The sequence below is a fragment of the Zonotrichia leucophrys genome, chromosome 2 (genome assembly GCF_028769735.1).
Source record: "Zonotrichia leucophrys gambelii isolate GWCS_2022_RI chromosome 2, RI_Zleu_2.0, whole genome shotgun sequence".
Classification (NCBI taxonomy): domain Eukaryota; kingdom Metazoa; phylum Chordata; class Aves; order Passeriformes; family Passerellidae; genus Zonotrichia; species Zonotrichia leucophrys.
This window is the reverse complement of record NC_088171.1, coordinates 135,223,726-135,239,361: the sequence shown is the minus strand read 5'-3', so window position 1 is coordinate 135,239,361 and position 15,636 is coordinate 135,223,726. Positions and strand designations below refer to the sequence as shown.

The following is a 15,636-nucleotide window of genomic DNA, read 5'->3' as shown; positions in this document are numbered from 1 at the left end:
TTTTATGTGACTTGTAGTTTTTACGCATTTCATAGGGTTTTGATGCCCTCTTGATCTTTTATCTTTCTATCAAATTTGGTAAATTGACTTGAAAAAAAAATAAAAAAGGACAAGGAATGGTGGAAAGGAAGACTGGCATATCTTTGATCATATCTTACAAATACAATTTTTGTGTATTTTTGAAATCTTCATACTGTTGTTTAGCATTGATTTGATGTCTGCATGCTTAATATATCTCCAATGTGTTTCCTTACAGAAATAAAGGGCCACAGATTGCTTATGAGCGTAGCTTTAGGTGGAAACTTGCTCATTTCCGTTACTTGTGTCAGGTACTGATTTATTAATTATTTATTTATTGAAATTATATGAGCTTTTACAAATGTGTGTGCTACCTTTTAATGTTATTGCCTTATGATTACAGTCCAATGCACTGCCAAGTCATGTGAAAATCAATGTGTCCAGACAGACTTTGTTTGAGGATTCCTTCCAGCAAGTAAGCCTGCAAAAATTATTGTGTTTGTTTATCAAGACAAAGCAGAGCAACGAAAACGGCCATAGCTATTTCAGACTAATGGTCCTTCAGGCACAGTAATCTTCCTCTGGTATTAGCTAGTGGGGATTTCTTAGGGAAGACTCTAAGAAGTATTGTATATAATACTTTTACCATATGATCTTTCATTTTCCAGCTGTATACAATTCAAATTATTCTTGAGCTTGAAGGGGTTTCTGGGTATTTTAGTAATCCTCAAGGGATTTCTCTTCTATGAGCTTGTCTGTGCTCCTCTTGTGAACTTTGTGCATCTACAGCCTCCTGTGGTGGAGTTCCATAGCTTAACTACTGTGGCATCGGCCACATTGGATTTGCTTTTCTGATTCCTGTGTGTGTTTAGATACCTTACCTTATATGTTTTTTTCTCCAGTTAAAACTGCTTTGTCCTTCAAAGATTAAATCTGTGTAATTGAAGCTTACAGCCCTTGAGCTCTTACAGTCTGTAGCCAATGAGTGATGAAAATTCTTGCTGCTGTCACCACAAGACGTCTAGGCAGGAATTCTCTATAAGTTAAAAAAGTATATTATAAATGAAAGTATATTGAACTTAGTCTGGATTTAGTTATTTATTTTAAGTGATTTCCCTAAAACCAAAATTCATATATATCAGATGAAGTGCCTTTTCACCTGTTTTCCTTAAATAATGACTGCCTTAGGAAGAATGTAAGAACAGGGTACCCATAAAGCATTACTTTCCAGATATTCCTTCCACTTGCTAGCAGTCTGCTGCTAAGGGATTTTAAGTCCAAGTTGGTATTTCATTGTGTGTAGTTCATTGATTGCTTGTTCCATGAGATGGTCTACTTGCTTTTCAAATTTGTGTAACATTTGACATATATACAATTTCTGTATCAACATAAATTAAATCTGAATGAATGATGTGGTAACAATCCATAATTTATGACATGAATTTATTTTTTAATAGATTATGGCATTAAAGCCCTATGATTTGAGGAGAAGATTATATGTTATATTTAGAGGAGAAGAAGGATTGGATTACGGTGGCTTGGCAAGGTAAAAGAAATTTTCTTAAATAGTTTTTATGTTTTTTAATAGCTCTCTAGCCTTGATTTCTCTTGCAGTCTGACCCTAGGTACCTTTTAGTCCCCCCTAAATGTATTAAGGAGATGGCAGCACTGGCTATTGTCACAGGTTATAACTTCACATTGGTAAAACTATGCTCTCAGTTTTTCAATTCTTTGACAAAGAGTGGTGTTTAAATTGGAATGAAATTAATTGCTTTGTCTGAGTTATTTCAAAAACTTTCTATCATTTTAATTTTCCTAGGAGTGGGAACTGGGAAAATAAAGTGTTCTGCTTATTTGGAAAAAATGGCAAGTGAACACCAGATTGGGGCTGAAAAGAACAGAAAGGAAATAAACAAAAGCAGAGTAGTGCAGGCATGAAGGAACAACTGACAGACTATGTTGGCTCCCCTGCAATGTGAAACAGCTGGACTGTGGGTTTTTCTAGAATCTGAAGTGGAACTCAGAGGGGAAAAATCTGATAACAGGAAAACCATAGACGAGATTTCATTTCTAGATCACTGAGAATAGAGCCACTGACTACTGCTGCCAGTTACTTCAATGAAATGTTCCTACTTGGAAAAAAAATTCAGTACTACTGTATATCCAGAGAATAGGAAAAGGTCATAGGTGATGGAATTTATCTTGTTGCGTTGCTTTGGGTTTGTTTTTTTTTTTTAATATGTGAAGATGTTCTGGTTTGGTTTTGTTCTGGTTTTATGTAGCTTCCTGCATTAAAACTGAATTGAGTGAAAATGTATAGTATTTATATGCAAGGAAGGTTGCCTCTGAAGGTTGAGCTTCTTTTGGGTATGTGGTGTTTTGCTTCTCATTACAGTATCACATAGCTTTTTGGGGAGTGATTTCAGGAAGGAATTCAATTTTTGCTTTGCAAGGGTTTTGTTTTGTTGGGGTCTCTATTGTGAAGGTCATAGGTTTAGGATGGGAACCAGAACAGTTCATAGATCTTTCCATAGAGAAGATGTTAGAATAATTCAACTGAAGTGTGTTAATCAAATAAAGTAGAGAATGAATAAATAAAAAATATATAACCAGTATAGTTTCATAGTTATTTAAGTCTTACCCAAGATTTTTAATGTGAAACTGAGAACCAGCCAGGATCTCATTGTAACTTGAGCTGAGAGTTCTTAAGTGACACTAAATAAATGTTCATGTACTGACTAATGAAATACAGCATTAATACAAATATAAATCCGCTGTCTCTCAGCAGACTAAACTCAGTGTTCCTGTCAGATTTTTACCTTGCATGTAGCAGGACCAATCTGACATTATGTCCTGTGGCAAGTTTTTAGCTGTTGGTATGAAAAATTCCTTGCTTCTGCAACTTCTTATTAATGGCTGATTTAGTTTATTCCTCCCTTGTTATCTGACTTGTTCTAATTTAAATGTCTATTAAATTTGATGCCTCTGTGTAGTTAATGTAATTGTCTCAGTATGAAACTTGCCTAGAATGCTGTACAACATTCTCGTGCTTGCTGGAAGATACACGGAACCCTGTTAGGGTTATTGGATCCTGGCTGCCTTTCTCTGTTTACTCTTTCTACTTGGCCTTTGGGTTGGAAGTGTATCATAGTGACTCATGATCCATGACTTGAGTTTCATGGCACTGTTAGGAGAAACATGCCAGCAAACCTCATTTCTGTTCCTTGATCTTGAATAAATACAAGGATAGAAGAGATGCCTTTTAACTATGACAGCTGAAAGGCAGTCAGAATGGAATTCAGTCCCTACAGTTATTATAGGACAGACTTTCAGCTGTTTTTATGGGCTACCCCTAGGCCTGGTACCAAACATTTATTGCCTGATAAAAAAGCCCCTGAGTATGTATGACTGTTCTCAGGTCTCTGCAAATACTATATGCAAATATTAGAAACAAGAAATCTTATCAAAATCACCTATCTGAATGCTGAATACCAGATTGTGGTATTATTTCAGATTAGCTGAGTTGAAAAAAATTAAGGTGGTGAAAAACATGTATTCATTTTACCTCAGCAAAAAGATACTTTTACTCTTTCATGTCGTGTAGGCTTAACCAATGCATGGTAATTTGTTAAATGACAGTAACTCAGTATGTGTTTTTGCTGTCAGATTGGAAAAGCAAATAAGGTGTGCTGAGGTTTCAATTTGTTTTGTTTTGTTTTGTTTTATCTAAGTTGTTTATAATAAGCATGGAATAATCTGTGATTTTTTTTAGTAAAGATGTGAGTTGTAGAGAGTAAAGTAGGGATGACCAGGGTAAATGCTGTGTACTGGTTGAGGCAAGGACTGTGTAAGAAAAAAGTGTTACTGCTAGGCAGCTAAAACCTGTGCCGTGAGGGTGTGTTCAAGATGAAAATCTTAACTTCTAATAACTTCTAAACTTTGGAAACCATGATTTTCTAACATTATTTGGTCTAATAATTAATTTTCTATATTTAAGAAATATATAATACCATATATTATTCTGTGATTCTAATACAACACTGTTTATATTATTTTTCAAAGTTTGCATATATTTTGACCATTTTGCTGGTTACCTAATGGGAATGGTGATAAACATCTGTATTTGATGGTTTTTATGTGTATACATGTTTTTTTTTCCTTAGAGAATGGTTTTTCTTGCTTTCCCATGAAGTACTGAACCCTATGTACTGCCTATTTGAATATGCTGGCAAGAGCAACTATTGCCTGCAGATAAATCCAGCATCAACAATCAATCCTGACCATCTTTCATATTTCTGTTTCATTGGGCGCTTTATTGCCATGGTAGGTTAGATTTTTAAGGTTTTGTATTTGCTGTAGCTATACATTTACTCTGAACAGTATTTGTTTGTACAGTTATTAAAGGTTATATTAATCTCATAGAAATGGAAGATTAAGACATATAAGTTTATTGAGCCAATTCCCTGAGAGTTAAGTGTCTTGCACACTCATGTTTCCTTGGAGAGTTATCAAAGTTAGTATGACGTTCGATATGATATTTTATTTTCATCAATTGGATGTGTGTACTTCATGCAAACGGTTGTCTGAATACTGATACTCTGAAAAATGGGACTAAATATTTTGTGAAAAAGGCTCCTCAGTTGGACCTGGTATACCTGAGGATATTTGAAAAAATGAGTTAGAATGTTTTGCAGAGTACACTGGGCCTTAATTTAAATGTATATAAAAGTCAGACACTGAGGAGAGCAGAAGCTGTCAGGGAGCTGATTCACAGCCATCCAATTTCTCTTAAACCACAAGCTTATCAGGCACGTTGTATCATTCTTCGGTATCACTGAGTTGGTCTTCTGTATTGACTCCTGTTCTGTCACATTTCTTACCCTCCATGTAGTATACAGTCATCTTTCCACATAATCATCATGTCTACAGGTAGTCCTCAGCAACATCCCTCAACCTGGTGAATAGTGAAACCAAAAAGAGTAGAAAGCATTTTCATATTGCCTCATGTTGTTCAGGTTTTTTGTACAAAATTAGAATAAACACAAGCCAAGCATAACATAAATGAAAAAATACTCTCAGACTTAAAATAAATTAGGTTTGGGTGGTTTCTTAGTTCTACTTTTCTTATAGATGCTTCTTAAGAAATATATTCAGCTATGACAATAGCATCTCTGAATTCAAGCGTTTTGTGGCAGAGTTCACAATTGTTGTGCTGTCATGAAAATTTACCTCATTGGGTTTGCACTTTCAATAGGCTGCCACATTTTTTCTTTGTTTTAGAGTCCTCAGCAAGTTAGAGGGCCGCTCAGCAGGAAGGTGTGATAAAGCCAGTTAGGTGCTAGAGCCAGTGTTTCTTTGCTGGTGATTTTTGATCCTGTCTGTAAGAAATGCTAACTTTAGGAAAGCTATTTCATAACAGTACAGATCATAGTAGAGAACTTAATTAAAGTAATTAATGTAACTAAAAGACAAACTTCTATTTCCTGAAGTATTTATGTGTTTATATTTTAAATTCTCGAAGCGAGGCAAGAGAGAAACCCATGTAATGTTGCCTGATTTGGTTTGTTGCAAGGTTTGAGTATTCATGGTTTATACTGGATGGAATTTTCTGCAGTGCTTCCTGAGATACCCTCTAGTGGCTTAAGATAGCTCAGGTAATAATGCAACTGGGAAATGAAGTGGCAGTTTCTGTTCTTCTCGCAGTTCTAAAATAGTAGTGAGTTTTTTAGTGTTAAGTACTGAAGTAGCCACAGTTGTTTTCAACTGAAACAGGATTAAACATAAAGAATACACATCTTGCTTCGTAATAAAAACATGTTAAATGAAGTTGGCTGTGGCAACTTTTATATTTTGCTGTAAGATTATCATACACCTCAAATAAGGTGATTTTAAGAGCTTAATTTTGCAAAAGCAGAAAATCATATGCCCAGGTGCTGCACTTGACGTGGAATTTCTGCCAGCTCAACCTCCCATGAGAAGAATTAAATAGTTTCAAAGTAAATATGCACAAACAAACAAATAAATATAGACCTTTAAGAGAACTTCTTTAAGATCTCCTTAAGCAGAAGGAAATGCATAATAGACTAAGCCTAAAAGGGGAAATTAGGTGGGGAAAAAGATGGAGCCTAGAGGAAATGGGCTGTTAATTTGCTCTTCTGCTCTCAGAATTTCAGCTGAGAGGAAAGAGAAGCAATGAATGCCATATATGGCCTATGTTTAGGATGGTGTTTTTAAAAGAGCTATTTAAGTGGAGAAAGTGTACTTGATAAAGCGAAGGGGAAGAAAGGGTTTTCATGATTATGGTTGTGCTCTGTGAGCTCTTAGATGCACTGAGCCAGTGTAGAGACAACACCGTATGTGTGTGTGTGTGTGTGTGTAATGCTGTGCTTCAGTACTGTTATTATTCAGCTTACACCCTATGTGCATGTGTGGTGAGACAAGTGTGACCATGTTGGCTTTGGGGTTTTTTTTTTTCAGTTTTGTGGAGAACCTAATTCCTCAGTTCTGTTACTCACCTATAAAAATGTGGTTCCCAAAGCTCTTTCTTACAAGCTGCAGTAACATTCTGTAAATGATGATGTTGTTGGATGTATGTATGTAGTAAAAAATTGCAGTAATACTCAAGTAGGATCAAATATTCTGATTAAGTAGGATAAAGTAACACTTGACAATTATGCCTATTCACATAACTAAGGGAAGAAGGGATGAAGTCCTTTTATGAGGAGTCCTATTTTTAATCAAAGAATTTCTAAATTGTAATAACATATACTTGGATAAATTTTGTCCAATTTTTTTGCTTACCATTTAATTTAATGTTTTGCTCTTTATAAATATGGCTTTATAAAGCTGCTACTGCTATTTGGTGCTTTTCATTATTTGAAGGAGAAAGAAAAAAAAAAGACTTCAAGTCCAGAAATACTTTAATAATTCAGTAGTTCAATAAAAACTTAACATATTTTTCTGTTCAACAGGCTTTGTTTCATGGGAAATTTATTGACACTGGGTTTTCTCTGCCTTTCTACAAACGAATGCTGAGCAAAAAGCTTACTATTAAAGACCTGGAATCTATTGATACTGAATTTTACAACTCCCTAATATGGATAAGGTTTGTAGTTTATTTTCTTGTGTGTGTGTTTGATATTTTATGGATTTATTTTTGTTTATGTAGAATTAATTGCAATATTTTTTTCTTTTCATCCAGGGATAATAACATTGAGGAGTGTAACTTGGAAATGTACTTCTGTGTGGATATGGAGCTCTTAGGGAAAGTAACCTCACATGAGCTGAAATCAGGAGGTTCAAATATCTTGGTAACTGAGGAGAACAAAGAAGAATATATTGGGTAAGGAGAACAAAGATTATATTAGGTAGGAAGGTGTAGATGCTGAAAAAAATGTTCCATGTTTCTCCTTTTGCCTTAGTCTTTTTTGACACGTTGGTTTCTGTTGGTTTTGTTTTGTTTTGTTTTACTTTTTCTTCCCATGTTACTATATAATTCTTGTGACTGTTATTGAAATAGTACCTTGGTACATGTTGCTATCTTGATATACAACTGCTTGGTACAAAAGGAGACCATGTGGAGAGATAACCTGGAATGCTCTTATATGTACAGTGAGAACAGGTGAAACTGAAATGAGCAAACCTGTTTTCAGTAACTTCAGGTAACAAATCCAGGTAGAGGGAAGATGTCTGTTTGACAGACGATCCTAAAATTGTTTAGAACTTTGCTACAAATGTGGAAACTGAAATTCAGAATAAGGTGTAACATGCTGTGATTACTGTTTTTTAAACTCTTTTTACTACTCTTTTTTGCATATTGCCTAATTTTATCACTGCCCTTTTTTAACCTCTGTTTCTGATCTATTCAGTGATCTCAAAAGCAGATGCACACAGACCCTTTTCTGTGATACAGTGTATGTCCAGTGCTGCATATAAAGTTTCCACTTAAATTAGCAGTCTTCAGTTTCTCAGAGAAATAGTTTCTATAGTATATAGATAAATTAAGGTTAATAACAATATTTATTTTTAACTCGAATGGTAATCTTAAGTTACCTCTTGCTACTTTACATTATCTAAATGTGAAGATTTGTGATAATATAGTATAGTAGGTTACTTATAGTTAATGGAATTGAACAGTGTAAGAAGTGAAACTTGAGGGATTCTTACCTGATGGGAACACATACACACTCCTATGTGTTTGAACTTCTTCATGTTGAATGCTAATTGATGTTTAATTTGTGTTTGGTTTTGTTCTATCCCAGGCTAATGGCAGAGTGGCGATTTTCTCGGGGAGTTAGAGAACAAACCAAAGCTTTTCTTGATGGTTTTAATGAAGTAGTTCCTCTACAATGGCTACATTATTTTGATGAAAAAGAACTGGAGGTGAGGGTTTTTATTCAGCATTTTTAGCTTTTGCAAAGGTAATGTATATGGAGAGATTAAATGGATAGGTCAGGTTGAATCTCTCGTCTGCCCATGCTGCATTTGATAGCTTCTGGAACATGGAGAATTTATTAAGAGCAGTGGAATTAAATCATGATAAAAATTGAATCAATGTTCTTGAATCAGTGTTTTTATGTTCAGCATTAAAATGTATTTTTGAAAGTTTCTGTGAAAGTATATGAGATCATTGATGGACCTGTGAGTCACAGACTTTTCCCTCTGTGGTAGATGGGTAGAGTTACTGTGTAACAGATGACAGAAGTTGATTGTAGTTCATAGTGATTGCTTAGGATCAAATATAATGTCTAAGACAGGTTCTAGGGTTCTTATATTTAAAGCTTGGAGGAACCAACAAGGCATGAAATGGAACTTTGCAGATCCTCAGTATACAACCCAAGGGCTGATAACAGGGATTGCTTGCATGCTCCATGTTGACTTAACAATCAGCCTGGCCTGTGTTTACTCTTGGGGTTTGTCATCTGGAGTAGGGACAAACGGCGCTGTAGTGCTGTGCTCATTTATTCCTGTGTTACTTGACAACTTTCCCTGTATTTAATGAGCAGTTTTCTGAAACCTTCTTAAGTTAAGAAGGGAGGAATTTTTTCTAAAAAAAAAAGACTTTGCTCAGTCTTATTCAGTGTTGCAAGCTTTGCCTTTAGAACTTTCAGCTTTCATAGCTTCTTGTAATGAACAATTTTCAGACTTATACTTTCAGTATGTTTTATCTTTATTAGTAGTAGCAGCAATTTAATCATCATCATTTTGGAATATGAGGTGAAGATTTAATGGAAAGGCCAATATACTCCTTAATATAAAAATTTCTCTTATGAAAAAGGTAGTAGCTTTTATTACTGAGATATTAGTTGGAAGATACCAAGTCTCTGGTATTCAGTCTTTCAGACCACTTATATACATACACAATTTTGGATAACTGTAAACTGAGGATAAAGGAAAATCTAATTGTGTAATAAAATTTCAAAAATTACCAGTCCTTTTTTCAGAGCAGAAACTTTCATTTTTGTTACTATGTCTCATACAAAATAGAAAATACACTTTAATTTTTGTGTTTAATGTAAATAAATCGTTGTCTTTTCTAGGTTATGCTCTGTGGTATGCAAGAAGTAGATTTAGCAGACTGGCAGAGGAACACTGTTTATCGTCATTACACGAGGAATAGCAAGCAGATCATATGGTTCTGGCAGGTATGTTAATCACTTACATTTCTGACTTCTGTAGGTTTTGTTTTGATCTGTAACACAAATGGTATGTGTAGTGGAGGGCTGTCCAAATGAAGATTCTTACAGTTTCCTTTCTTTTGTCTTTTCAGAGAAGGAAAGGAGGATTACTGGTCTTTAGGGAGGATACTTTAGGGTGAGAAATGGCAGGCAGTTTCACACATTACATTTGGACGCTGGCTTATGAATATTTTCTTCTGTATCTTGTCCTTACTGATTATTCAGTGAGGTTTATTTTATTCTTAGTGATCTACCTACTAAATATTATTATATGTAGTACACCTGAACATCTTCACTTTCCAGTACCTGAAGGGAGACTACAAGAAAGGAGGAGAGTGACTTTTTACTAGAGGATGTAGTGACAGGACAAGGGGCAGTGGATTCGATGAGATAGTAGCTTTAGGTTAGTTATTAGGAGGAAGTTCTTTGCTGTGAAGGTGGTGACGCACTGAAATAGATTTTCCAGCAAAGCTATGGATGCCCCATCCCTGGAGGTGCTCAAGGCCAGGCTGCATGGAGCTCTGAGCAACCTGGTCTAGGGGAAAGTATGCCTGCTGTGGCAGAGGGGTTGTAACTGGATGATCTATAAGGTCCATTTCAACCCAAACCATTCTGATTCAGTGATCTAAAAATGTCACTTAGTACTTATGATTATTTGTCATACTAACTGGCTAATCTTCACTCACATTTTAATGAAGTTGGCTAAGGAAAACCCTCAAATACTATTCCGGCACTATTCTACAAATTTTCCTAAAGAGAAGTCAGACCTAGGGTCTTCCTGCCTTTTGAAAACCCACCATTTTAGAGATGCTTTTGACTAAGTTTCTCTGGGAAAGTGGTGCAAATCACTTATTTCCTATCTTATTTATATCATAAGATCTGATGATAAATCTTTTTAAGATGCTTGGTACTGAAAGAATCTAAACCAGAAGTTTAAGTACCAACATTTATATGCAAGATTTTCTTAGTCTTGAAATACCCAGTCTGTGGCTAGACCAGTGCTGTGTTTAATAACAATGACAGTAGTCTTTATACAAAACATTGACATGACCTGTATTTTATTGTATAAAATATAATAGGAAAGGATTCTTCTTATTTGCTGTTCCCAGCCTTCACATTGTAGTGGCTTACAGTGCATATAATCTGAAATCACTGTTCTTTTCTGTCCACCCCATTTTGCTAAAGTAAAGAAATGCAAGTAGGTGCTAAACAAGGTGGTGGTTTTTTAAATGGAATTATACTTTTTCAACCATCTCATGAGGTTTTTGGTTTTGTCCAGCTTTTTATTAATTAATTTGAATTTCTATGCCTAGTTTGTAAAAGAAACAGACAACGAGGTTCGCATGCGACTTCTGCAGTTTGTCACTGGCACTTGCAGATTACCACTGGGTGGATTTGCTGAACTTATGGGTAAGTAAAAGGTGACCAGAACTGTTTTATATTGACACTGTTTCATTTGCAAATGAACCATGTTGCAAGTGTACAGATAAGAGGAACTTCATGTTCATCACCTTGGATCTAGAAGGGCTTTTTATATCATAAATCCCTTGAATATGTTTATAAACTATTTGGAAATTAGCTTGTTTCTGTGAGAAGCATGTTCATGTAACTAATGAACTCTGCTGTGCCTGAGTTGTGTAGTGTTCACATATATATCCTGTATGGTACTTAAAAGGAACAGATTACACTTTTCAAAATCTTATTTTTTAGGAAGTAATGGTCCTCAGAAATTCTGCATTGAAAAAGTTGGTAAGGAAACCTGGTTACCAAGAAGTCACACTTGGTGAGTTGTTATGTGATAACTTTCTGTACCTTTACTAGTTTATCTCTTCCAGGCTTGCATTGGCCAAATCAAATGAAATGTAATTTGGATCAATTCTCTATCTCCATCTTCAGTTTCATTTGATTGCCCTGACGTGCCAGTATTGAAAACTTTCCCAGTTGCCCTCTTCTACAATTTTGCAACTGTGCTCAACAGTTTGTCAGTGTCAGATCTATCAAAAATATGAGAAATCCTTGTGTAGAACTGAAAGGTGCTTTCCTAATTCTTTTAGAGAATATTAAATAACTAAACAAGTCATGTTAGTAGTAGGCACATAGTTGTTAGGTAGAGTTATTATGAAGTAACATTATAGAAGATAAAATGTATAGTCACAAGAAGAAGTAGCATGAAAGAAATGACAGGAAACCTTCAAAAGGATGCTTAGCCAAGAATGCTGATACTTTTTCCCACCAGGCTTCAGATGGGCCATTATTGGCTTGGCATTCCTGTACATACTGAACTGGTGCAGTTTTTTATATAGACTGTGCAAAATGGACAGTTTCCTTTGGCAACCTGTGACAATAATATTCATTATATTTTTAAACTACTCAAGGGTATCCTTCATTTTACATTTTCTCCACTGGATTTTGTTTTGAGTGATGTTTGCAAGAGTTAAACATATCTTGTCTAGGATAATTTTGAGGAAGACACGGAATGAAATGTTTTGGCAGAAGTCTTTTAGGGCAAAGTTTACAGGGAAAAAACACCCACCTATATCCAAGCATGTGTAGGAAGGAGAAAAGTTCAGCTTTTTCATGCTGTTGTTGAAATTTGGAGATGCATCAAACTAGGATTAAATTTCATGCTGAAAATTTCCTTTTCTATGTATTACTATTATAGTCAATTATTATTGCAAGTGTCATGTTTTTATATTATATTTTTTGAAGTAGTATATTTTCCTGTATCTTGGACAGTCTTTCACCATTCTGGTTTTTCATCTGGTAATAGTCTTTTGTTTCTTAAAATATTGCTCTGAAACTTGGACTGTTTTTCTTTCTTGTAGAAATGCCAAGGCAATGAGTTTGTGCTGATTGTTATTTATTTTTTTCTAATTGTTAGATCAGAACATTTATAACTTCCACTATAACAATTGAGTTCTGTAGAGTTCTGCATGGGATTTAAGTAAACTTAACAAAATTCTGTTTTTTTCCTGCTCAGTTTTAATCGTTTGGATTTGCCACCATATAAAAGCTATGAACAACTAAAAGAGAAGTTGCTCTTTGCCATTGAAGAAACGGAGGGATTTGGACAAGAGTAGAAGTGACTTCTAGTCAAAAAGGATATCTTGAATAATAAAAGGCCCAGCCAACTAAAATTGCACACCTTATTGTATATAAGCTTTTTGTTCTGTACAGTGATCTTTCTGGAACTCTAAAAGTTTAATTGTTCTCTGTTCTTCCACAAATATATGCAAAACAGTTCAGCCTTTTCTACTTTTATTTATTGCCCTTTCAAAAGACCAGAAAAACCCCTCCATAAATTTTGAAAGCAGACAAGAGACTTATTTAAAATATATATATATAAAAATATAAATATATATACTAATGGGCTCTAGTTTTATAGAGCTTTAAGTGTATGAAAAGTTGCAGCCATTTAAAAGGGCCTGGATTTGCTTTATCTTGGCTTTATCATTCAGAAAAATGTTTAAACTGCTCAGTGTTCTCTAAAGAAACATCTCTAAGTTTGTTTCACTGCATGGCTGTTCTAAAAGGTGTTAAAGGCTTAGGCCAAATGTATCCTAAATATGTAGAAAGATGCTGCTGGTATTTGAGACGACAGAATCTGTTCTTCTGTCAGTTTAATTTTTTAAATACATAAATAGCTGATATATCCCTCTTTACTGATGTAGCCAAGGTCATGAATAAAGCCTTTACTACTTGCACAAGAGTCATGTACAATGAGATGAATGTGATTTAATGTTGAAAGGAATTGGTGCCACTGTTCTGACTTACTGCAGGAGCTGAACAGAGTATTTTAATTCATTTGAGCAGCATTGAAATTTGTTTACATAGTACCTTGGGTTATTACCACGAGGATGTTAGGTAATCTTCAAAGAAAAAATAATAAAAGAGAAAATACTACCCATTCTCTTCTTGGTCTGGTGTCTTGCAGGCTTTTTTTTTTAAATTTGGTTTTGTTTTGTTTGGTTTCCCTTTCCAATCTGTGATGTCCTTTTTATAACTTTGTAGAGTTATGTTAATGTTAACTGAGCTATAAGGGTATACAAAAGGAAATGTGAATTTTGCTGCTTCGATGTTCTTGTTCAGTTTCAGATACTGGATTTAGTAAACTCAAATAAAATGAAAGTTACTTAAGCTTTGCACAGATAAAAATATTATTTAGTATTAAATACTCTCATTTCTCTAAAATTAACTGAAATTTAGATGTATTTGAATAAAGTACATCTAAAACCTGTCATCCTTTTATGTAGATCAAGTTTGTCCTAAGTGCACAATAATATAAAAACATTTTAAATTTAGTTTTATTGGCATTTTATTGGCATATATTTGCTGAACTGCAAAGACATGTTTAAAAAAGTACTAAAATTTAACACCTTATTCATGTGAATTATATTAAATGCTACTTTTAGCAAACTGTGCTTCCTTATTATAGAGTAAAAATGTGTTTTAAATCACCATTTGTAATATGCTTTAAATATTACCTGTAAATTCCATTACATTTAAATTACACAGAATTTTGTACACACATGATTTTAGAATATGATTCAACACACTTGTGTTAACATATCATATTGCACTGTTAAAAGTGTATACATGCAGAAAAAACCAGCTATGTCTGTTCATGTATCTTTCCAATGCAGCAGCTGAATTCTGCCAAAAGTTTATTTTTCTACATATTGGATTGTCTCAAGGCTTTGTATTCAATATGCACAGCTTACCCTGGAGCTGTAGCTGTACAGAGCTCTGGTCACAGCAGTGGTGCAGCGGGCCCAAACAGACTGCTGTCTTACATTAACTTTTCTGTGAGAGCTTCAGAAATTTCCACCACTTAGAGGGTTTTTCATACACCACCAAATATCTTTTGCAAAACCATTTTTATATAGCACTAAATTCATTTGAAGTGCAAATCCACGTAAATTATCACTTATGCTGGTCAGAATGGAGGAAATTTAAGAAAACAAACCAAGAAGGTCAAAGGCCAGGCACCAGAGTGTGTGTGTCACTTGCCTAAAAGACAAGCAGGGCTAAATGTCACAGTTAATGAATTTGCACTAATGAATGACTTGGTGACCCACTACCAACTGCTGAATTTTGTGAATCTGTGAGTAACTGAACGAAATAAAAAAGACAGCACACCACAAGAATGTAGTTGTTTTATTGTTTTGGTAACTTCAGCTGTCTCATACCTGCAGTGGTTTTTCCTGGGGGTAAGGATTAGTAATCATGAAAAAACCAAATCCAGTAGCTTTCTGTGAATGACCTGTGAATTGGTGTCAAGGGCCTGACTGAAAGAATGACTGGAGAAAAAGAAAGCAAAATAATATACCTGTGTGCATGTATGTACAGTACTGGCATTTTCTGGGAATTTCAGATAGACTGTGATGTATTTTTTTCTTTTCCCACTTGAATTCCCCATATTTCACCTAAACTTGGGGAGAGTGAGTAAGACAGCAAAAAGAGGGAAGGCAGCAATGGTTGGAGATCAGACCAGGGAAGTAATAAGACTTGAAGGAGCTGTTGTGTAGTTTATGGGTTTTGTTGTGTTTCCTTTCTTTCTGCAACTGAGCTGCTTTTCACTACACACTTCACAGCTTTACTTTGGATATTCTTCCTTTGTGCAGCAGTAGAAAAGGCCCCTAAATAAAGATGCCTCTGCCACAAAGCTACTGGAAGCAACTATGCAGATGTTTTGGTAGAATATGAATGCAGAAAATTCTCTCTTGGACACTCTATCACCCACCCTGAGACACTGTAACATAGAGGACTTCATTATGATGCTCTACTAATAAAAAAATAATAGTTACTTTATGGTAGTTGGGAAAACCCTGTTTTAACTGTAGTTTTGTGGCATCAGGCCCCAGATTCTCTCTCAATCATGAAATTTTACTACTGACTTAGCTTGGTTTGTTAGTCTAAGCAATTTATGCTGTTCTTCATC

At 34.9% G+C, this 15,636-nt stretch overlaps 1 protein-coding gene across 2 annotated transcripts in view; it reads left to right on the top strand.

The window, feature by feature from the left end:
* WWP1 (WW domain containing E3 ubiquitin protein ligase 1) overlaps positions 1 to 13,598 on the top strand; it is a 57,519-nt gene extending 43,921 nt beyond the window's left edge. For both annotated transcript variants that reach the window (XM_064706557.1, XM_064706556.1), the window contains exons 14-24: positions 257 to 329; positions 422 to 493; positions 1,476 to 1,564; positions 4,182 to 4,341; positions 6,990 to 7,123; positions 7,220 to 7,360; positions 8,280 to 8,400; positions 9,558 to 9,662; positions 11,009 to 11,105; positions 11,406 to 11,478; positions 12,676 to 13,598. In XM_064706557.1, coding sequence (XP_064562627.1) covers positions 257 to 329; positions 422 to 493; positions 1,476 to 1,564; positions 4,182 to 4,341; positions 6,990 to 7,123; positions 7,220 to 7,360; positions 8,280 to 8,400; positions 9,558 to 9,662; positions 11,009 to 11,105; positions 11,406 to 11,478; positions 12,676 to 12,775 — 1,165 coding nt within the window. In that variant the 3' untranslated portion in view covers positions 12,776 to 13,598. The remainder of the gene's footprint in view (positions 1 to 256; positions 330 to 421; positions 494 to 1,475; positions 1,565 to 4,181; positions 4,342 to 6,989; positions 7,124 to 7,219; positions 7,361 to 8,279; positions 8,401 to 9,557; positions 9,663 to 11,008; positions 11,106 to 11,405; positions 11,479 to 12,675) is intronic.
* The last annotated feature ends 2,038 nt before the right edge of the window (positions 13,599 to 15,636 follow it).